Source organism: Marmota marmota, unplaced genomic scaffold (genome assembly GCF_001458135.2).
Source record: "Marmota marmota marmota unplaced genomic scaffold, marMar, whole genome shotgun sequence".
Classification (NCBI taxonomy): Eukaryota; Metazoa; Chordata; class Mammalia; order Rodentia; family Sciuridae; genus Marmota; species Marmota marmota.
Window position 1 is genome coordinate 80,886,014 of NW_026000026.1, and position 21,232 is coordinate 80,907,245.

At 53.2% G+C, this 21,232-nt stretch overlaps 1 protein-coding gene across 3 annotated transcripts in view; it reads left to right on the top strand.

Moving 5' to 3' along the window:
* The window catches only part of Tcof1 (treacle ribosome biogenesis factor 1), a 35,544-nt gene that overhangs the window by 11,815 nt on the left and 2,497 nt on the right, over positions 1 to 21,232 (top strand). For 2 of the 3 annotated variants that reach the window (XM_015486197.2, XM_048811800.1), the window contains 17 exons: positions 959 to 1,171; positions 1,351 to 1,569; positions 1,667 to 1,849; positions 2,010 to 2,219; positions 2,385 to 2,627; positions 2,717 to 2,914; positions 5,134 to 5,268; positions 5,461 to 5,655; positions 5,828 to 6,028; positions 8,606 to 8,713; positions 13,293 to 13,479; positions 14,820 to 14,938; positions 16,477 to 16,587; positions 16,834 to 17,077; positions 17,567 to 17,652; positions 18,348 to 18,519; positions 20,395 to 20,928. In XM_015486197.2, coding sequence (XP_015341683.2) covers positions 959 to 1,171; positions 1,351 to 1,569; positions 1,667 to 1,849; positions 2,010 to 2,219; positions 2,385 to 2,627; positions 2,717 to 2,914; positions 5,134 to 5,268; positions 5,461 to 5,655; positions 5,828 to 6,028; positions 8,606 to 8,713; positions 13,293 to 13,479; positions 14,820 to 14,938; positions 16,477 to 16,587; positions 16,834 to 17,077; positions 17,567 to 17,652; positions 18,348 to 18,519; positions 20,395 to 20,928 — 3,358 coding nt within the window. The remainder of the gene's footprint in view (positions 1 to 958; positions 1,172 to 1,350; positions 1,570 to 1,666; positions 1,850 to 2,009; positions 2,220 to 2,384; positions 2,628 to 2,716; positions 2,915 to 5,133; positions 5,269 to 5,460; positions 5,656 to 5,827; positions 6,029 to 8,605; positions 8,714 to 13,292; positions 13,480 to 14,819; positions 14,939 to 16,476; positions 16,588 to 16,833; positions 17,078 to 17,566; positions 17,653 to 18,347; positions 18,520 to 20,394; positions 20,929 to 21,232) is intronic. The other variant, XM_015486206.2, reaches the window with a different exon arrangement.

Below are 21,232 nucleotides of genomic sequence, written 5' to 3' on the forward strand. Positions count from 1 at the left end.
GTCCAAGAACGGTCTTGAGACCTTTTCAATTACCTTGTCCGCTGGCTCAGGTCAGCCCAGACTCTGAGTAGACAAATACCATGTTAGCTAACGGAATCCAGGTACCTTCCTCTGCTGCTGGGACCTTTCCCCTAAGGAATGGCCAGATCTGCAGCCCCCAAGGCTCTGGACACATCCCAGGGGCAAGGTAGAGGGTTTGCAAAGCCCTTGGAATCAGAGCAAGAGGAAGACAGGAGAGCAAGTTATGTTAGATGCTAGGGAATATGAAAGGAGGCTGAAGCTAAGAGACTGCCTTGCAGGCAAAACCCTGGGTTCAGTCCCCAACTCTGAAAAGAAAGGAAAGTAAGTCAGGGTACATAGAAATGACAAAATCAAATTAAGTGGCTCCCAGGAAGAGAGATCTGAGTCAAGGCCTAGCTTGAAGAAGGACATCTTCAGGAAGGAAGGTCATTCTAGGCAGGAAGCAGAGCCTGTGCCCAGGCCTCCAGGTGGGATTAGGAGTAGGAAGAGACCGGTCTGAGTGTGCCTGCTGCTGCTCCCCAGCTCAGGGCCCTTCCCCTGTGCCCAAAGACTAGTGAGGACCACATGGCTGTCCACTTTTCAGAAGGAGCCCAGGTGTGTCTTTTTTACAGAAACTACATTCTCCTTGTTGGTTCAAAAAATTGAAAGGAAGTGATCCAAACAAAGGCCACCTGGAATAACTGGTTCTTAGAAGATCGGAGCCACCTATTTTCAGGGGTGGGGGGGAGGGTGACCCAGGGCTGCGTGGCCTGGACATTTTAGGGGGAGACAGAAAAGCCACCAGGCAACACAGAGCCAGAGAGCAGAGAGAAGAGCAAAGGAAGAGGAGCCACGGGTGGGGAGGCAGGCTGGGGGTCTCAGCAACCACTGGGGCCTCTGGGCTTTGGCCTAAAGGCATCGCCAGAGGGAGAGTCACCTGCCTCATCTCGTTCACTAGGTAAAGGCCACTGAGAAAACCCTCCAGGCTAGAGCTGCCCCAGCCTCTGCCAAGGGGATCCCCGGGAAAGGGGCCACTACGGTACCCCCAGGGAAGGCAGGGCCTGTTGCTACCCAGACTAAGGTGGGGAAACCGAAGGAGGAGTCGGAGAGCAGCAGTGAGGAGGAGTCTGAAAGCGAGGAGGACAACCCAGCCGCCACTGCCCTGCTTCAGGTACAGCCGAGGAGGGACACCTGGCAATATGGGCTCTCCCGAAGGTCTCCAGGGACTTATTCTCCTACCCTGTGCTGGGCTCCAGCCACTTACCTTCTTGCCCTGTGGTGTCACTGGCCTGTCAGTTCTTCCGTGTACACACCCACACCCTGACTGTCCCCACCACTGTCTCACTGCAGGCAAAGCCCTCAGAGAAGAGTCCTCAGGTCAGGGCTGTCTCAACCCCTGCCAAGGAGTCTCCCAGGAAAGGGGCCCCTCCAGTGCCTCCTGGGAAAACAGGGCCTGCTGCCATCCAGGCTTCGGCAGGGAAGCCAGAGGAGGACTCGGACAGCAGCAGTGAGGACTCGGACAGTGAGAGGGCACCAGTAGCCATGACCCTAACCGTGAACCCTACTCAGGTGAGGCTGAAGGACACCCTGCTTAGGAATGTCTCCTGTGGACTGGTGCATCCCCCTCAGAGCACCTTTCCCTGATCTTGTCCTTTGCCACTCCCAGGCAAAGTCCCTGGGGAAAAATCTCCAGATGAAACCTGCCTCGACTGTGGTTCAGGGACCTCTAGGGAAGGGCATAAGCCCGGTAGTCCCTGCAGCCCAGGTGAAGGAGGTGGAAAAGGCTTCGGAGAGCAGCAATGAGGAGTCGGACAGTGAGGAGGAAGCCCCACCAGCGACCTTGGCCCAGGTGAGGTCCTTCTGCCAGGCCCTTCCATTCTCAGTGTGGGAGCCTGCATGGCCTGCCATCCCCTGTCCCCTCTGCTGCGACTCTGCTTGCTGTCTCAGTCTTTGTCTTTGCACACGTCACCCCTTGGGCTCCCTCTCCTGATCCCATGTGTCTCACTCAGGCCAAGCTCTCTGGGAAAACCGCCCAGGTCAGACCTGCCTCGGGTTCTGCCAAGGGACACTTGGGGAAAGTAGCTGCCCCAGCGCCCCCACAGAAGGCAGGGCCTGGGGTCAGCCAGGCCAAGGCTGAAAGGTCCAAGGAAGACTCCGAGAGCAGCGAGACATCTTCTGATAGTGAGGAAGAGGCATCGGCAGCTGTGACTCCAGCCCAGGTGAGGCTGGGTGCTGAGGCAGCTATTCATCCTGACTGGAGCGCCCTGACCTCCAGCCCTGCAAGTCGGCATATGGGTTCTGGCTGTTGGGGGAACAGCAATGGGGCTGTACCTCAGAATCCAGGAACCTTCTCTAATTTATCTTTATTATCATTGTCCCCACAGGCAAAACCAGCTTTGAAAACTCCTCAGACTAAGGCTTCCCCCAAGAAAGGCACTCCCATTACCCCTGCATCTTCCAAGATCCCCCCAGTGCACGTGGGCACCCCAGCTCCCTGGAAAGCAGGAACCATGACTTCTTCCCCATCCCCAGCTGTGGCCTGGAGTACCCAGAAGCCAGAGGAGGATTCCTCTTCGAGCAGTGAAGAGGAGGAGGGGGAGTCTGCTTGTCCAGCAGCCGTGGCACAGGTGAGACCCGTGTAGGCTTGCCAGCTCAGGGCTGGCCCCGTGGTGCTCTCTGGGCTCCTGCGAGACCCCTCTTCCTTCCTTCATTCCAGGTGAAGTCTGTGGGGAAAGGCCTCCAAGCGAGAGCTGCCTTGGTACCCACCAAAGGGCCCTCCGGGCAAGGAACTGCCCCAGCGCCCCCTCGGAAGACAGGGCCTTCAGTTTCCCAGGTTAGAGCTCAGGATTCTGAAGACTCTGAGAGCAGTGAGGAAGAGTCCAACAGTGACGAGGAGGCTGCCACTCCAGCACCGGTGAGGCCTAGGAGGAGCCAGTGGCACCACCCGCGCTAGGCCCAGGCCAGGTCTGAGGGTGGGCTTGCCTGGGGCCACTCTTGCTCGCTTCTCGCAGTAGCCCCAGGATGGCCTCCACCAGTTCTGCTCCCCACCAGGCTCTCCATAGCTTCTCTGCCCAGCAGAACTCCAGGGTCTCTGTGGCCCTGTGAGCTCCCATAGGTTCCAATGCTTTCCACGTGCTTTGTCAAGTACCCACCCTGCCAGGAGCGTTCCTGGGCTGGGGTTGCTGAGGCCCTGGCCCTCATAGAGGTCCCCCCCACCAGCAGGGTGTGGACATACATAGGCACGCATCCTTCCAGCAGGGTGAGGCAAGGTTACAGTAGAGGATGTGTGCCTGGACTAGCAGAGTAAGGAAGTCAGATCCGGGGGTTTTCAGAAATGGCATCTAAGCCAGGGGCTAGAAGTCGCCCTTGAAGTGTCGGGTAGAGGATTCCGGACAGAGAAAGCAGCCTGTTCAAAGACCAGATGGGGGGTTAGGGGAGCACACCTGGCTTGGGTACTGCACATCTGTCTGGTGGCAGGGGTAGATGGCAAGGGTTTGGAGCCACACTGCCTGGTTCAAGTTCCAGCTCCTGTCCTAGCACGTGTTTAGTCTGTGGGGGCTCTCATTGGACTACTGTGTGTTGCCACCAGCTCTCCCGGATGGGTGAGAGGGGGTGGATCTCACCTGCTGCACCCAGCAGAGCCCCTGCATCTGGCAAGTTCTCACCTGGGTTATGTGCAGGTGGCCAGGCTGATGTGCAGCAGAATTCAGTGTGGCCTCCCTGCCCCGAAGAGTGGGGAGCAGTAAAGAGTCCCTACCCCCTCTACCACCCTCACTTTTATTATTTTTCATTGTCGCTCTTGGTGTTTTTCAATAATCACTCAGATATTAGTCATTTCTTCTTTCTCTGTACCAGATACATTTATTTAATCTTTTTGTCCCCTGCTTACTGTTGACTTATGGCACCCAAGGTCCCGGGATTCCTCCACCATGGTTTCAGGCTCTGCAGGGGCCCCTTCCAGGGCCAGCAGGCTCCTCCCCTTCCTCCTAGATGCAGACACGTTGCAGATCCAGTGCCTCCGGGTTTCATTGTATAGATCGCTTAAGTATTTGTCTTCCCATTTGAGCCTCCCACCTGTACCATGAGGTGGGCGTTTTATTTTTATTCTTTGAACCATGGGTTATTTAGAAGTGGGTTGTTGAATTTCCAAATATCTGGGATTACCCAGGTTTCTTTCTGTTGTTGATTTCTAATTTGATCGCACTGTGGTTGGAGAACAGATTTTGTATGATTTCAGTCCTTTTTTTATGTGTTGAGACTTGTCGGGTCAGGGTGGCCCTTGCAGCTTCTGTCCTTTTTCTCATGTCTGTGTAAAAGCCAAGACTCTCTTAGGTGACAGGAGCTCTGTGCTGGTGAGCTCTCAGCCTGAGGAGCTGGCACGCTCTCACCTGGGTTATGTGCAGGTAGCCTTCTCCTTTCTGAAGTCTTGACTCTTCATTCCACTTACTTTCATGCACCTGAGGGACACTGGGGTAGGGTATCTTCTGACACTGACCAGATGACATCTCTGAATGAGCCAGGGCTTTGAGATGCTGACAATGCCAGGCCTACTGCTATACTTCTGGCAAGGATCTCTGGAAATTTCCTTTATCAAACTCTCTGTAAGATCTGCATTTGCCGGAGACCCAGACAGACATTTTGGAAATGGTTTCTGCCTTGTTCTATTATCCTCAGTACCTGGCTCCCTCCTCATAGATTAATGTGGCTGCTCAAGCTCCGTTTATTACTTCAGCATTCCAGCCAGCAGGGAGGCAGAGAAATGTTACCTACCCTTTATGGCCCTCAACTTTTACCTAACTGAAAGGGAACCTAGAAGGCACCTTGGTTCTAGATAGGCTTATGCTTAGTTCCCACAAAGAAAAATGCTTACGGTAATGAATTTGAGTGTTTCGCATGTGCCAGGCACTGTGTCACACAAACAGGATTTCCTACTTAATCTCACAATAACCCTATAGGTGGGGTTATTTTCCTCATTTTACAGAAGAGGAAATTGGGGCCCAGTGAGTCAAATGCTTTCACATTCACACAGCTATTAAATGAAGGGACCCAAATCCGAGCTCAGGATCTGACTACAGAATCCACATTCTGCCTGCGCATGTCACCTGCTCCTGTAACTTTCTCTTCTCCTTCCAGGTGAAGGCCTTGGGGAACACCATTCAGGCCAAAGCCAGCCCAGCTCCCATTAGAGCGTCTTCAGCCAAAGGCACGTCAGCCCCCGGAAAAGTGCTTACTGCAGTTGCTCCAGCCAAACAGGGGTCCCCGGCCAAGGCAAGTGGGGCCAAAAGCCACAAGAAGTGTCAGGAGTTAGGGCAGAAAGGACAACCAAGCAGTGGCCCCAGCCTGGACAAGGCCCTGCCTGGGCAGGGGTGACCTTGGGAGTCATACCATGGGGGAGTTTAGTCTGAAAGGAGCTATGCTGTTCCCCTGTGTCTCCAGTACCATAATCTCCTCCCAATTCAGGGGAAGCCATCAGTGAGAACCCCCCAGAACAGCACCGTCACAATGAAGGGCCAGGCATCTGTGGCCACCACGGGAAAGGCAGTGGCCGGAGCAGCCCAGACCCAGAAGGGGTCTGTTGGCAGGGCAGAGGAGGAGGACTCAGAGAGCAGCGAGGAGGAGTCAGACAGTGAAGAGGAGGAGGTGGCACCAGCACAGGTGGGCCAGGGTGCTGGGTGGGGAGCACCCCTGTGCTTCACTGTCTGTGCCAAGAGCCACAGGCATGCTCCAAGCCCAGCCCCTACAAGGGCCATGGCCCCTCTTTGCCCATCCACCTCCTCGTCTTCACACGTTCCCCGTCTCTCTGCCCTCACTCGCTCTCTCACTGCAGGCGAAGCCCTTGGAAAATAAACTCCAGGTCAGGAATGCCTCAGGCCCTGCCAAGGGTTCCCCCATGAAAGGAGCTCCTCCAGCTCCCCCCAAGTCTGCATCCGCCCAGGCCCCACTGGGGAAGCAGGAGGATGATTCAGATAGCAGCAGCGAGGAGTCCGATAGTGAGGGGGAGACACCAGCAGCTGTGACCCCGGCTCAGGTAAGACCTGCAGGCCTCCAAGGCACCGCCATCCACTCCTCAGTTGGAACTCAAGTTCAGGGCCAGGTGGGGAAAGAAGAGCACAGTAAGGCTCTGGCTCTAGGGTCCCTTCCTTTACTGCTGTCCTCCATGTCCCTTAGATGTCATCTGCTGTAAATCCCTCAAACCAAGGTCTCCCCAATGAAGGGTGTCCGAGGCTCGAGCAGATATCTGTGCAAGTTCAGTTGAGCACCTCCTTTTAAGGCACAGAGGTTTGGACTGTGGTGCAGGGATCATGAGGTCTGGCGGGGTAGAGGAAATCATATCCTAGGCCTCAGAGGCAGGTGCGTCTCCCAAGGGAAGTCCCAGCTAGCTTAGTGTGGAGCCTTGGTCCTGGGGAGTTGGGAGAGAGGAAATGAGAAATGACCTTTTATCAGGACAATTTTCTCTGATTATAGAAGGCAGCAGGACTAGCTATGTCCTACAGAAACTTAGGGTGACAGATTCTAGTTAGGGCTCAGGCACGTTATGGAAGTGGTTGACACTGGCCTGACAGAAGTGATAAACGATGGCAACTGACGCTGAGCCTTGGGAATAGGAGAGACCATAGGTATGTAGCAAAATTAGAGCCAACTGGAGGGACGGCCCTATTATAAAACTACCAGTTGTGACCTTGTAGAAATGTACCCTCATTATGGCCAAATCTTCCTTTTCTTGAAGGAAGCCAGAAATCACTCCTGGCCAAGTTTCATCTCTTAGATTTCCATTTTCTTCATAAGTAAAACAAACATCAAGAACTGTGTTAGATGCTCCTAGGTTTGACCTCTGCCTTTGTGAATGGAAGGCATTGGCCCTCACCTCAAGGAGCCTGTAGTATGTAGGGCGAGACAGGTGACTGGATCATGGAAGAATGTTCTGGTAGTGCTTTTATCTTCTGGAGTGAGGAAAACAGGTCTGTGAGAGGCCAGAGGCAAGTATGGTTGAACTGAGCTAGAAGGAAGACCAGACATGCCCAGGCACAGGTGGAGATGTGAACTTCACAAAGCAGTGTGTGCAGCCGATGGACCCAAGGGCAGGTGGTCAGTAAAGGCACTGTCTCACAGACAGCATCCTTCCTGTTGCCTGCCACTGGTAACATATATGTAGGGTCTAGATCCCAGGCGAAGACATGGATCCCAGTCATATACTGACCTGTGCAGCTTTTTGATTCATAAGTTTTTGGTGAGTTGCTGTGTCAGTCATGGTGTCCCAGGCTGCAGGAGAAAACCCAGTTCAGAAGGGCTTTAGCACTGGGGGACCGGTTCTTCAGCTTCCCTGATGACCCACTAGCCTCTTGGTCATAGCAGGGCTGTAGCAGCTCCTGAAGAGCTGCAAACATTCCTAGCAGACCCCTTCTCAGGTCTCCTTTTCCAGATTTCCGGCTGGAGGTGCCCAAGCCCTCGCCCTGATCATTGATGAGGGGCCTGTAGTTCCCATGAGTGGCTAGGAGGAGGGCCACCCTCCCCAGAGCAGGTGATGAGCACCACCAGAGCAGAGTCAGAATCTGTAAGGAAGATTGATAGGCATCACTGCTGGGGAAGCAGTCAACTGTGTGTGTTGTAGTTGCCCCATTTAAAAATTGGGAAGCTGGAGCCAGAGCTGTTGGTGCATACCCATAATCCTAGCAGTTCCTGAGGCTGAGGCTGGAAAATAACAGATTCAAAGCCAGCCTCAGCACAGTGAGACCCTAGCGACTTAGAGAAACCCTGTCTCTAAATAAAATATTAAAAAGGAGTGGGGATATGGCACAGTGGTTAAGGACCCCTGGGTTCAATCCCAGGTACCCAAAAAAAAAAAAATTGGGAAGCTGGGTGCGGTGGAACATGGCTGTAATTCCAACAAAGGAGGCTAAGGCAGGAGGATGGCAAGTTCTAGGCCAGACTTGGCAACTTAAATGGCAATTCAAAGATGAAAAGGTGTAAGGACAAGGCTCAATGATAAAGCTCCCCTGGGTTCAATCCCCAGTATTGAAAAAGACAAAAATAAGAAAAGTTAAAATTGATAAATGCCTCATACAAATCAGATTCTTTTAGCTCCTCCTCAGGAATCAAGGGCTCAGGCCCAATGCTTCTTGTGGCTGAACTGAAGTAATGACAGATAGAGTCTCTATCCTGGTAGGGAGCACGGAACTGCCCTCTGGCCTGACTGCAGGGCCCGTTCAGCCAGCCCCTCATGCCTGGCCTGGCCGGGAAGGATGGCGGCCAGCAGGCCACTTTTAGCTGGGGGTGTTAGAATCACATATGAGCTGTGCTGAGACCACTGACCTACAACCTCGCCCCAGGCTACAGGCCACCAACACCACAGCCCCCAGGTTTTAGCTGTGACTAAGTCATACACACCTTTCAAGTTCAGAGTCAGGTCTGGAAGAAAGTAAGTAGATGGAGATATGTGTCCAGTGGCTGTGGGGCATGCCTGGCCAGCAGGTGTCCCCTTTTTGTGTGTATGCAGAATGGAGTTGTGCCATCTTCCCCAGAGAGCCAGAACACAAGAGGGGCATTGTCACTAGCTGTGTTCCCCCTCAGCTCATACCCCTTCCCCATCATGTTCTTGCCTCCTCAGAAGGATGGTACCTCCAAGACTGCCAGAGGCAAGGCCCTGACCTCAGGACCCGCTGAGAATGCAGAGGTGTCCTCAGACAGCAGTGGCGAAGAGCTGCCATCAAGCCAGGTAGGCAGCACCTGGTCCGAAGACACGCCAGGCCCAGCTCAGCAGGGGTGGTGAACTGGGGGTGGGGTGCAGATCTTGCCACAGGGAAAACTTGCCACTTTTAAACACACTTCACAGTTTCCAGAGCTCTCTCTGACACATTCATCTGGACAGTAACCCCATGAGGCAGGCGGCAGAGAAAGTTGAACACACAGGCTTCCAAGCAGGGTAGCGGAGGGTAGAGGCCAGGTCCATACCTACCAGCCCTAGGCCCCAGCAAATGCTTTGACCTTCCTGAGGCTTGGCATTTCAGTTGTAAAATGGATGGGGTCAGTAACAGTGCCTGTCTCCTCATCTGTACTGATGCAAGTACCTCAAGTCCTTGGCACAATCCTCTGCCTGTGCCAGAATGCCTATGATTGTCAGGAGGGCAGGTGGCATTGCCCCATTTGACACTTCAGGAATGGAGGCCCTGAGAGTTGAAGCAATTTCCCCAGATTCTCAGGAAGAGGCTGAGAAGGGCACAAACACTGGCTCCTGGCCCCTGTATGTTCTTGTGCTGGCTTGGGACCTGAGCTTCTCTGCAGGGCTCATCAGAATTCCATGGCCTTGCCCAAGACCCCAACCTGAGCAACTGTGGCACCTTAGCATGCTCTGCTGCACCCCTGGTGTTCCTTAGACAGAGTCCCCAAGGGAGGGACCAAGCCCATCTTCTCTCTGACTTCAGAGACCAAGGGAGCTTGACTGCTGGGGCCTAAATTTTCATGTGAACCCAGGCCTTTCTAGCAGCCTCACCAGAGCTGCTGGAATCCTGCAGCCCCCACACCAGTGGGCCTGCTTCACCACTGTCCTTCTGTATCAGGTGTCAGTCTGTCACTGAGGTTCTCCTGACGGCTGCTCACACACCTTCACCAAAACCATGGTGAAAAATTAATGTTATTGGTCCCTCCCTGTGTGCCAGGGACTGTACTGAATCCCATTTTGAGTTATTCTGTTTAATCCCACAAGAACTCTGAGGGAAGGTCCTTTTGTTATTTGTATTTTAAGGAGGGGGATGAGGCTCAGAGTTGAGCAGCCTGCCCCATCCATTTGAACCCAGGCCGTGCTCCCTGGCCCTGTCCAGACATTTCTCTGGGGCTTGGGCTGTGCCCCTGGCTTGCTGTGGAGCTTTGTGAAGTCTCCTTCTTGAGGGCTCAGAACAGCTGGGAGGGAGGGGCCCCTCTGCATTTCCCTGCGGGGGCTGGCTAACACAATTAAAATGAACATCATGCTTAAACTGAACCATTTAATTGGTACGTTAGTCCTGAAGATTCTGGAGCCCCTGTTTGAAAAGCAGAAGGGAAAATAGTCGGCAGTTTGTGCATTCCCCAGGGAAGATTGGGAAGACAGGCACTTCCTGGGGAAGCTGTGGCCTCCGCCTAGCTGGGGGACTTTAAGCTTCTCAGTCCCTTAATTATGATTACTATCATTATTAAGCATTTATCAAACATTTTGTTATTGGCAGTTTTTGCTGTTTTTCTTATTAGCCCACCAACCTAGCAAGAGCTTGATGTGGGCTGAGCCCCAGGCTCCAATCCCAGTCCCCTGGCTGCACCTCTGCCATGTTGTGTAGAGCAGGGGCCTTGGCTAGGGCCTGCACTGCAGCCTGGCTTGGGTGCTGATTAGAAGGAAAGTGGTAGGTGTGTGAGGCAATGCATGCATTAAATAGCTCAAGGGAGTCATTCCACGACACATGTGTGTCACGGCATGGATATGCACCAAGAGCATATGTGGTTTTTACCTACCAGCTTAATTAATTTTTTTGAAAGTGTCAGTTTCTCTGTTATTGTGCCAAACAACAAAAGACATAGGCCCTGCCCTCAGAGTTTCAGAGAGGAGAAACCTGTCAGAAACTAAGGGTGTTAAATTAAGGCCTGGCATGCTGGGTACTAGGAGGAGCTCCTGGCTGGTCCCTAGAGAACTAACTTCCAATTCTGCATTTTAGAGCATTTTGCTGGTCACCCTGAGCAAAGTCTTTGGACCTCAGCCTTTTCAACCCCTGGGGCAAGGCTCAAAATTCTCAGCCACATCCCCAAATAGTGGCATTTCTTAGTCCCCTAGGGTAGGACTGGCCCAGATTCTGCTACCCAATCCGCGGACAGGTTTTTGTGTTGTTTTTGAGGTGCTGGGGATGAGCCCAGGGACTCCTGTGCTCAGAACTCCTCTTACCAATGAGCTACACTTCCACTCCACAGGCAGTTTTGGCAGGGACTCTTGGAGCAATCATGCCTTTGTGACTGTGTCCCATGCTGGGGTCTGCAGCCTGAGCCACCAGCTCCACCTGGCCCCAGTCTTACTGAGTGAGGACACAAGCTGTGACCTCCACTTTAACAGGCCGCAGGTGCTGCCCAGGAAGCCTCTGGCTTCTTCCCACGGGCACCAGAGCACGAGTGGGAAGGGAGCCCCTGGGCTCCTTCTGGTCCTTAGTATGCCGCACTTACAGGTGCAGCCATGGGCTCGAGCAGAGCAATGACGCTCAAGGAGCTTCTCTAACCAGAACAGGAGCCCCTGCATGAGCTAATGTTCAGTGCCCCCATCCCAGTGAGTGACCGACAGGGATTACTATTTGTTCTTTCAACAGGTGAGAAACTAGGTCTCCGGCCTTTGGGGCTTGACCACATAGGACTGTCATGGCAAAGGCAGGCACAGAAGGGGGTGTCCCCTGCACCCTTGGTGATGCAGCCCTCCTCTTTGAACTCTCCAGGCCTGATTCTTGCTCTGCTGCTTAGAATAGTACCGGGCTGTGGGCCCCTTGTGGCCCAGCCGCCCTCTGCATCCGGGCCCCTGCACCACCTCCCTCCCACAGCCCAGCGGCCGGGCCCGGGCCGGGGTGGCGTGGGCCGGTGGAGCTGGGAGGAGGCTCTGCTGCTGCGCTGCTTTTAACATCCCGAGACGCTATTGTTTGCCTCAGTGGGTTCGTTGCCTCTCTTGGTCCCTGACAATCTGTTCTTCTGTCTTCTCACATATATATAGATCCCCCTCCCTCCACTGCAAGCCTTCTCCCACTTTGCATCCTTCTCTTTTTCATCACGTGGGAAGGAAGGCTCTGGAAGTGGCAGATCAGAGCAGCCGTGGGGGAGGCTGTTTGGCAGGGGTAGGAAGGGCCTAAGCCCAGCAGAGCTTCCACCCTCGGGCAGGCACCTTTCTGCTTACTTTTTACTTTACCTCTCTCAGCACAGCACCTTGAGGGATACTGAATGACAAGTCAGGCCCACGAGGTGGGCAGGGTGGTGTGTCGAACAGAGACCCAACCCAGCCCCAGGTCTAACTGCCCCTCACCCAGGCCTCAGGCACCTCCCCCTCCTGCCCTGAATTGCCCCACTAGCCAGAGCAGGAACAGACCTCAGGTTAGTGCTGACATTTCCCAAGTGGAAAGTAGGTGCCCCCGTCCTTGGCTCATGGCTCTCCCTGCTCTCCTTAGTTGGGGGCTTTTAGGAGGAAGCAGACCTGGATTCCCCTGGTGCATGGGTGGCATATTCTAGGAGCTGCAGTTCCTAGCCAGACTGGTCTGCACAATACCAGTGAGCTGCTGTTGCCACCTGCTTTTCCTGTCACTCTCTCATTGGGACATTGAGAGCCCACCCAAAGGTGAGGCAGTGTGAAGAACTCCACAGCCAGCCCAGTCTCTGCAGTCACACGCACTGATCAGGCTGGCTCCGAGCACACCCCCCCCCCTCACCTCCCAGCACCCTGGCCACTTTGAAGCTGGTCTTAGGCCTGTCGTCTCATCCACTAGGATTTCAGTGTGCCGGTCTGAATGAGGTCTCTTTCTTTTTTCTTCCTTTTAAGCACAGCCACGATTGTATATCACAGCTAAAAAAACTGACCTACCCAGACAAGCGTTCTCATTTCCCCAATTATCTCATGAATGGTATTTTTTATATTTGATGTGTTCAGATAAGATTCCAAATAAGGGCCACACGCTGCATTAGGTTATTAATCCCTTTAAATCTTAATCCCGTGGTTCTTCCCCACCCAACCACCCTTGTTTTCCTCATGTATTTTATGTATTGAAACTAGGTCAGTGTAGCTGGGGCTGCAGCCTGGGCCCCATCTCAAGGACATGTCAGAGTTGCTGCAACGGGGAGAGCTAGACTCTAAGCACCTTCCTGGGGAACCTTACATTATGGCCAGGTCACTGTAGGAAAGACTTTAGGGCTCCGCCTCACCAGGTCTCTAAAGTCAGCCAGGGGAAAGAAGGCTCAGTTGAACACTGTGGCCCTGGCTTTGCTTCTAGCAGGCTATGATGGTGGGCACTCCTTCCCTTTCTGGACTTGTAGCTTGTAGACCTCCCACCTGTGAGTGTAACTGATACTGCTGCCCTCGGGGGTTCACTGTCAGGGTCAGGTGGGCTCCTGTGAACTGTGAAGTGCTGTGCTGGGTCTTGGAAGGTGCCCTGGGATGGGTGTGGGCTGGGAGTGCCCTAGGCAGCTAGAGTAGCCTCTGTGCCCAGCTGCGCCTACGCTTCTTGGACCCCTTTGCCTTACAAAGTTCCTGTCTTCCTCTTTCCCTGGCCAAGCCTTTAATCACTGGGGGGTATGTTCTGTTTTTGTTTTTCAAGGTGATTAAACCCCCTCTGATTTTTGTCGACCCTAATCGTAGTCCAGCTGGCCCACCTGCTACTCCTGCACAGGCCCAAGCTTCGAACACCCTGAGGAAGGCCCGGGTCTCAGATGGCACTGCCCGGCACTCCTCCTCCGAGAGCGAGGATGAAGACCTGATCCCCGCCACACAGTCCTCCACTCCTGGTGAGTGCCCTGCTTCACCTGCCAGGCTCAGCTGGGTGGAGCTGCTGGCAATGACCCCATTGAGGCGAAAGGGGACAGAACTCTGGTCGAGTTGCATGGCCAGGGATTGGTCAGGGACCAGGTGTCTAGGCCCTGCATTGTCACTCTGATGAAGGGCTAGCTCACTATCAACAGAAGGTAGGACCAGATCTGGGGTGTCCTTGACTTAAAAGAATCTGTGATTCTATCAATAACAACAAAAAATGGCTGTTACTCTTATTGTTGTTATAACACTTTAATGAGGAAATCATACCTAATGCTGGCAAGGTAATTAAGAAATGATATTATGAGCTGGGGTTGTGGCTCAGTGGTAGAGTGCTTGCCTAGCATGTGTGAAGCCTGAGATCGATTCTCAGCACCGCATATAAATAAAAATAAAGGTCCATTGGCAACTAAAAAATATTTTTTTTTAAAAAAACCGTAATATATTTAGCACAAAAGAAAAAGTAACAGCTGGGCACCTGGTACCCACCTGTAATCCCCGCTATAGAGACTGAGGCAGGAGAATTGCAGCTCAAGGCCAGTTTGGGCAATTTAGTAAAACCCTGTCTCAAAATTTAGAAGTCTGGGGATGTAGCTCATTGGTAGAGCTCTTGTCTAGCATATGTGAGGCTCTGGGTTTAACTCAGTACCACAAAAAAAAAAAGGAAGAAGAAAAAATATCGCCTATAACCCCACTGCCTGCATCTCAAATATTATTACTTCTAACGTTTCTCTGCTGCTGACTTGACTGAAGCCTAAGACACACCTGTGTTTCTAAAGTAGACCATACTGTACATAGTGCTTGTCATCCTCAGTGGGTATGTTGTGACGTTGTAGGTTTGTCAGTACATATTTATGATGTGGTTCCTACTGGTTACAAGATAGTACCACATTCCACTCTGCCAGCATCGTGTCTGAAGAGACAGGGGTTTGTCTTGGGCTCTGATGAGTTGCTCTCCGGTGAACTCTAGAACAGCCTTTGCAAATATCTGGGTGACTCTCAGGAGAGACCATTTTACATGAGGAGTCTCTGGTACCAGCGTTCTAGCACATGGCTCAGGTGTAGCAGCCTGACTGGCTGAGAGGAGAGGACATGAGGAAAAAGTGGGGGATTACTGCCATAGCAGCCATTGGATATTCCTGAGCTGTGTCAGATGACAGGCCCCTGCCTGGAATGCTTGGGGTATGGAGTGAAACCTCTTTCTGTGGAAGGCCTACGCACAGCACTGGGTCCCCAGATGGGCTGGTGACTGGGTTGTGCCACCACTGAGGAGGCCATGGGTTTCTGTATCCTGATGTGCTCCCGTCCTCTATTTCAGCTATTAAGACCAATGTGATTGTGCCCACTGCCCATGCACGGACGACTCCCCGAGCCAACAGCAGGGAGGAGTCCAGTCGGACATCGGAAGGCAAGAAACAGGAGGCAGCAGCCACTCAGGTACCTGGTGGACAGGGAGGGAGGGCAGCTGGATTCCACTGCAGTGGCCGTCTCCCACCCCCAATAGCATTGGCCTCATAGCCAGAGGCGTTCCTGGCCTTCAGACCATAGACCTGATGCCAGATTCCCAAGTCATTTTTGTATTGTTAGGAATTGCTTTCAAGGGTATGGTGGCACACACTGTAATCCCAATGAATCAGGAGGCTGAGGCAGGAGGATCACATTTGAGGCCAACCTCAGCAACTAAGCAAGCCTCTAAGCAGCTTAGGGAGACTCTGTCTCTAAATAAAAATGAAAGGGGCTGGGGATGTAGCTCAGTGGTAAAGCAGCCCTGGGTTCAATCACGAGTACCCCAAACAGAAAACAGAATCGGGATTGCTTTCAGGGAACCCACAACTGAACAGGGCCAACTTCACTCTGGAGTCCTTCGTCAGCTTTTTCAGCATGGTGAAGCTTCTGATTTATTTTCTTTCTCCCACTTTTAAAATGCCGTGAACAAAAGTTGCCCTTCAGAATGTGTAGAACAATCACTTTAGCATTCTTCCCAGCTTTCACCATTTTTAGTGCATTGTTATTTGACCCTTGCCTGAATCTAAAAATGCAGTGACCCACTGTTCAGAAGATAAAACAGCACACATCCCCACCTGGGCTGTGGTTTGATCAGGATTAGGCAGGGCCAAAACCCAGGTCTCCTGATTCCCAGGTCCCTGCTCTTTCAGCCTTATTGGTTTGTTATCCCATTGAGAAGGAGCTGTTCACTGCACCCCACCCAGTTCTTCTTGAGAGGGTGAGAGAAAGTTGCCATGCATCTAGGGGGCAGTGCCAACTTGGAGGGGCTGGGTGGGTATAACCAGCCCATGATCACTACACCCCCAAAGCCCATACCTGTTTGGCCCCTCAGCGAGTAGATGGTGTTGACCATCTGCCCTTGCCAGACACGGCGATAGCAGGAACAAGACAAGGAGGGCCCCTGTCCTCATGGAGTTCTCAAGCCAGTCGGGAAGCAACCATTAAACAAGGAAATCAAATAAACAAGTTCCCCACCAACTGTTTGATGCAATGAAGGAAACAGAACATAAACTAGAGAGTAGTGAGTGATCTGCTTTAGGAAGGATGGGCAGGGAAGCCCCCCTGAGGAGGTGAGCTGGGGGCACCCTGCAGATCGGGAAGTTGAAGTTCTTGCTCCCTGACTGTTGGTGGGTGCAGAAAGTAGGGGGACCCCCAGCTAGAGGTTTATCCTGAAGAGGGTGCGAGTCAGAGTGGGCCTCAGGTGGGACCAAGCTACTTCCCTTTCTTGCTGGGAGCTCTCTCTCTACTCTAAGAACAAGGTGATTTTCTCATAACCTTAAACCTGCCACCCATCTTTCTGCCCAAATGGTGACATTGCCCCTCTAATTGCTGCTCGTCCCCAACTCTAGCCCCATGGTTCTTGGTACTTGGGTCCCTTTTTACCCCAGCCAGGCAGGGTCTGACCAGGCATGACCTAGATGGCATCCCAGTTACCCATTGGTCTCAGGGCTGCCCCTCACTGTCCACAGGTGGCAAAGCGGAACTCAGCTTCCCTCCCGCTGACGCAGGCCGCCCTGAAAGTCCTCGCCCACAAGGCAAATGAAGCCCAGCCTCCTGCCAGGACCCAGTCTTCAAGTGAGGTGAGCTGGGAAGCAGGGTTACCAGACCTTCCACAGGGAGGGCCCAACCCTGAGTCCCAGGACTTACCTCCCTGGATCTCGGTGGGCTGGTGTGTAAGGAGGAACTACAGTGTTCACCCTGGAGAGCTGCGGGAGGGATCCAGGAGGCCACCTGTGTGGCCCTGATACAGTGCCCAGCCCGTTGTTGTGCTAAGCAGGCACCATACTGCTCGGCGTGACCTTCCACTCTTTCTTTCACCAAATTAGGTTGACAGTGCTGTGGGAGCACTCACTGTGACTCATCCCCAGAGCTCCCCTGTCCAGAACAGAGTGAACAACAAGCTCAAACAACCCAAGCCTCCTGCAGGCCAGCAGGCCACAGCCACACCCTCGGGCCACTCCAAAGCCAAAGCCCCTGGGGGCTCAGACGACAGCGAGGACAGCAGCGACAGCTCTTCAGGGAGTGAGGACACTAGGGGACCTCAGACAGCCAAGTCAATCCCCAGGCTAGGTGAGGGTGCTAGGAGGGCAGGTCCAGCGCAGGGGTGGGATGCAGCCTGGTAGAACCCTGGGCTTTGGCCTCAGCTCTGTGTCCCAGCTTGATCTGAGACCTTGGCCATGTTATCCCATGTTGGGCCTCCGTTTACCCATTTATCCAGCCCTCTGAGGAAATCTGTCCAAATGATTTCAAAACCCTGACTCTTGTTGAACTGCTGGTAGCTTCTTGGTATCAGACTCCTCTTATTGACTCCCCTAACTCCCAAGACCAGGCTTCCCCACAAGGGAAAGCAGGGGATATAAGTGGGGCCTTGGGAGCTGGAGATGAAGGCCGTGAATAACATGATGTAGCAGGACCTTCCACAGGGAGGGCCCAACCCTGAGTCCTTGGGTGGAGGGATGAGGGGACTTAGACCTGGCATCTCAGGCCTCTGAAAGGTTCACTCTGCCTAACTGACAAGGGCCACCAGGGGCCCTCAACAGGATACCTTTGCTTCTCCAGTAGGTCCAACCCCTTCTAAGAAGGAGACTTTGGTGGAGGAGACTACAGAAGAGTCCAGCGAGGATGAAGTGGTGGCCCCTTCCCAGGTAACTGCCAGGAAGAGGGCTGGTTGCCCACAGGGTTGGGCTGGACTCTTAGACCAGTTAGACCAGGTGTCCTTCAGGTCAGACATCTGGCCGCCTCCTCTTGCCCTGGGCAAAATCCTGCCTGCAAAGGAACCAGGCAACTGGGCATGATGGTGCACACCTGTATTCCCGGTGGTTTGGGAGGGTGAGGCAGGAGGATTGCAAGTTCAAAGCCAGCCTTAGCAACTTTGTGAAACCCTGTTTCTAAATAAAATATAAAAAAGCACTGGGGATGTGGCTCAGTGGTTAAGCGCCCCTGGATTCAATCCCCCCAAAAAAGAAAGAGCCAGGCAAGCTCCTACCCCAATCCCTAGGAGCCCAAGCAGTTAACCTCTGGGTCTGTGATTCTAGGTAATTCCCAGACAAAAACATTTCTTAACCAGGTTTCTTTAAGGTTACTCTCTCTGTACATGGCAAGTGCTGATGACTTTTGTGTTTGCATTCATAATAAGAAATTTCCTTTTTGGATGTATTATCTAAAATGTGTATTGATCAAGGAGTTCACAAGGTGCACTGAAGCACCTCGGGGCTCCGTGCCCACTCAGTCTGCCCCAGCAGGGTAGGCCTGAGCGCCCTGGGCTGGTGTCCTCACAGCAGGTCATGCTTCTGGGCGGGATGGGTGGGCTTGCAGCCTCTTTCACACTGGGCTTCTTCAGTCTCTCCTCTCAGGTTATGTGACCCCGGGGCTGAACCTGGCCAAATCCCAGGCTTCAGAGGTGACTCCAAAGCCAGACTCCAGCCCCTTGGTTTCCTCTGCTCTGGCAAAAAAAGATGACCCAGACGGCAAACTGGAGTCTCAGCAGGCAGGCACTGTTTCCCTTAAAACAGGTAAGTCAAGGGACATTAGGACGTGGAAGGACAAGGCAGTGGGCCTCCTTTTGTCCTCCTGCAGCAACGGTGCCACTAACATGGTCCTGTCTGCCACCAGGGCTCTCCAAATGAGGGGCTTTGGTCTCCAGTGAGACCTTCTCATAGTGTAAGTGGGGCCCACCCTGAGGTATCTGGCTCCCATGGTCTGGGCAGCCCAGGAGCCAGGTGTGTCTAGCCAGAGGAAGCTGGTTGCAGCTGTAGGAGAATATCTGCCTAGAGGAAGCATCACCCTTTTTTTTTTTTTTATAGTGCTGGGGATGGAACCCAGGACCTTATGTGTGTGAGGCAAGCACTCTACTAACTGAGCTATGTCCCCAGCCTGGAAGCAGCTCCTTGACTTGTGAAATAGACCTTGCTCTTTCCAGCCATCCCCGTTGACTATTCTTCCCAACACACAGGATCATGGTGTGGGGTGTAGGCGCTGAGGATGATTCAGACAGAAGACTGGAAGCCTGTTTGCAGGAGTTGGCAATGGACCAGCCCAGAGCCACTCTGACGCACTCTAAAGCACTGACAATCCCCAGACCACCCTGGGTTTCGTTTCTTTTCTTTTTTTTTTTTTTGGTGCTGGTGATTGAACCCAGGGCCTCATGCTTTCCAGGCCAGCGCTCTACCACTGAGCCACATCCCTAGCCCACCCTGGGTTTCTAAACATGTCTAAAACAGGCCCTGCAGAGGGTGGTGCTCCAGGGCATGTCAAGGTATGGCACGCAGAAAATAGTCACATGGGCTTTGGAGGGCAGACTGGAGGGAATTATGGGCACAGTCAGGCCCACTGCATGCTGCAGGGAGTAGCCCCCAACCCAGTGTGACATGGATGTTTGCCTTTATCCCTCCTCAAAGCAGTCACCTCCAGAGCCAAACCACTGAGCTCTCTTCCAGAGCACAGCAGGTAAGAGCTTTATGCCTGCTTAGCCCAGAATGGAGTAGAGCCCTGTCCAGGCCAGAGGCAGTGGCAAGGCCCAGTCTTTGGGCTTTAAGTAGCAGTTTCGCGTGCTGGGTCAGAAGCGGAGTCGTTGCTCACTTTCCTCCCCAGTGTTCTCTTTGTGAGAGGCGGGTGTGACAAGGAGACATTTTAGAGGGGGCTGTGGAAGGTTTTTTTTACACGTGTAGTCAGCACACAATTATCAAAGGCAAGCAGAGGCGTGGAAAATTCTAAACAAAGGCTGCACCAGAAGTCACTCTGGCATGCAGTAAACCTACTTAGTCAGCCACCACCACTTGTGCACCCAGTGCCCCCACCAGCAGCCTAGAACCCTGGCCTAGAAGGGCCAAGGGCCCCCTATGTCAATGGATTATGAATTGAGCGTCTACAAGCTTCACTTTTATTTTAAATCTATAGCTTATAATACAGAGACTTCATTATTCATCCATTTCCTCATTTTACAAGCAGGGAAACAGCCCTTGAGAGGAGCTGGGTCCTGGCTAGAGTCACTGAGGTTGGTGGTAAAGTCAGACTCAGAGACCAGATCTCCTGACCCAGCTCTGGACTCCTGGCTACACGATACCGTCTCCCTTCTGTTTGCTCTTTCATCTCGTTGGTAGATTTCAGGGCCTCACATCAACATCTGGGTTCATTGTCCATCCCTCACCCTAATTTGAGTTGAGTTTTGTATGGAAAGACAAAAGAGCTCTAAGTTGAAAGCAAGGTCCAGGTGTGGGGAACGCAAGGACTCTGGAGACGAGATGGGACAGAGTAACCACTGGACCTTCCCTTCCTGTCTATACCCCTGCAAGAGGAGGAGCTGTCTTTCCTTGCATCCTCTCAGCGCTCACCATAGATATTTGTCCTCAGCTTCCCCGGATCCGTGACTCCAACTCCTCTCTCCACAGGTAAAAAGGAAGCCACCTCAGGTGCCACCTCTGAGAAGCCCAGGAAGGAAGCCCCGAGCTCCACAGACTCCACACAGGGACTGCAGAGCAACATTGCCCAGCACTTCCAGGGGGCTCCCTGGCCCCTGACTGAGGCCCAGGTGCAGGCCTCAGTGATGAAGGTCCTGAAGGAGCTACTGGAGCAGGAAAGGAAGAAGGCCACAGATGCCGCCAAGGACAGCAGCCGGAAAGGCCGGAAGCGGAAGCTGTCAGGAGACCAGTCAGCCACCAGAGCCCCCAAGAGCAAAAAGAAGAAGCAGCTAGTGTCCGAGGAAGGCGGGGAGAGCGCTATTTCCTCAGAAAAGGCCTCCAGGACTTCCAAAGGGAAAAAGAGAGACAGAGCAAGTGGCAACACAAAGGAGAAGAAGGGGAAGGGACCTTCCGGCTCCCATGGGGCCAGGGACCAGCCAGAAGGGGAGCTGGGGATGGTGAAGGTTGAGGGTGGAGATCAAAGTGACCCAAAAAGCAAAAAGGAGAAGAAAAAATCTGATAAAAGTAAGTAAGATCTTGCTTCCCTAGGCCCATGCATGCTGAGGGCGGCAGGGGTCCTTAGCCAACTCTTGGTCTCTTCCCCGTGCACAAGGAGATCCCTGGATGGGTTTTCCAGGGTCTTGGGGGCAGCCAGTGGCAAAGCCGGAAAAGATTCCAGAGCACCTGGGGCAGAGCTGCGAGCCAGCTCCCCAAAGCCCAGAATGTTCCCTTAGTATCTGACAGTCACATTCATTTTCAGCTTCAGGCTTCTAGAAGATCCAGGCTCAGGCTGCAGCCTGACAAGGGCAGAGAATGGTGTCCTGTGCCT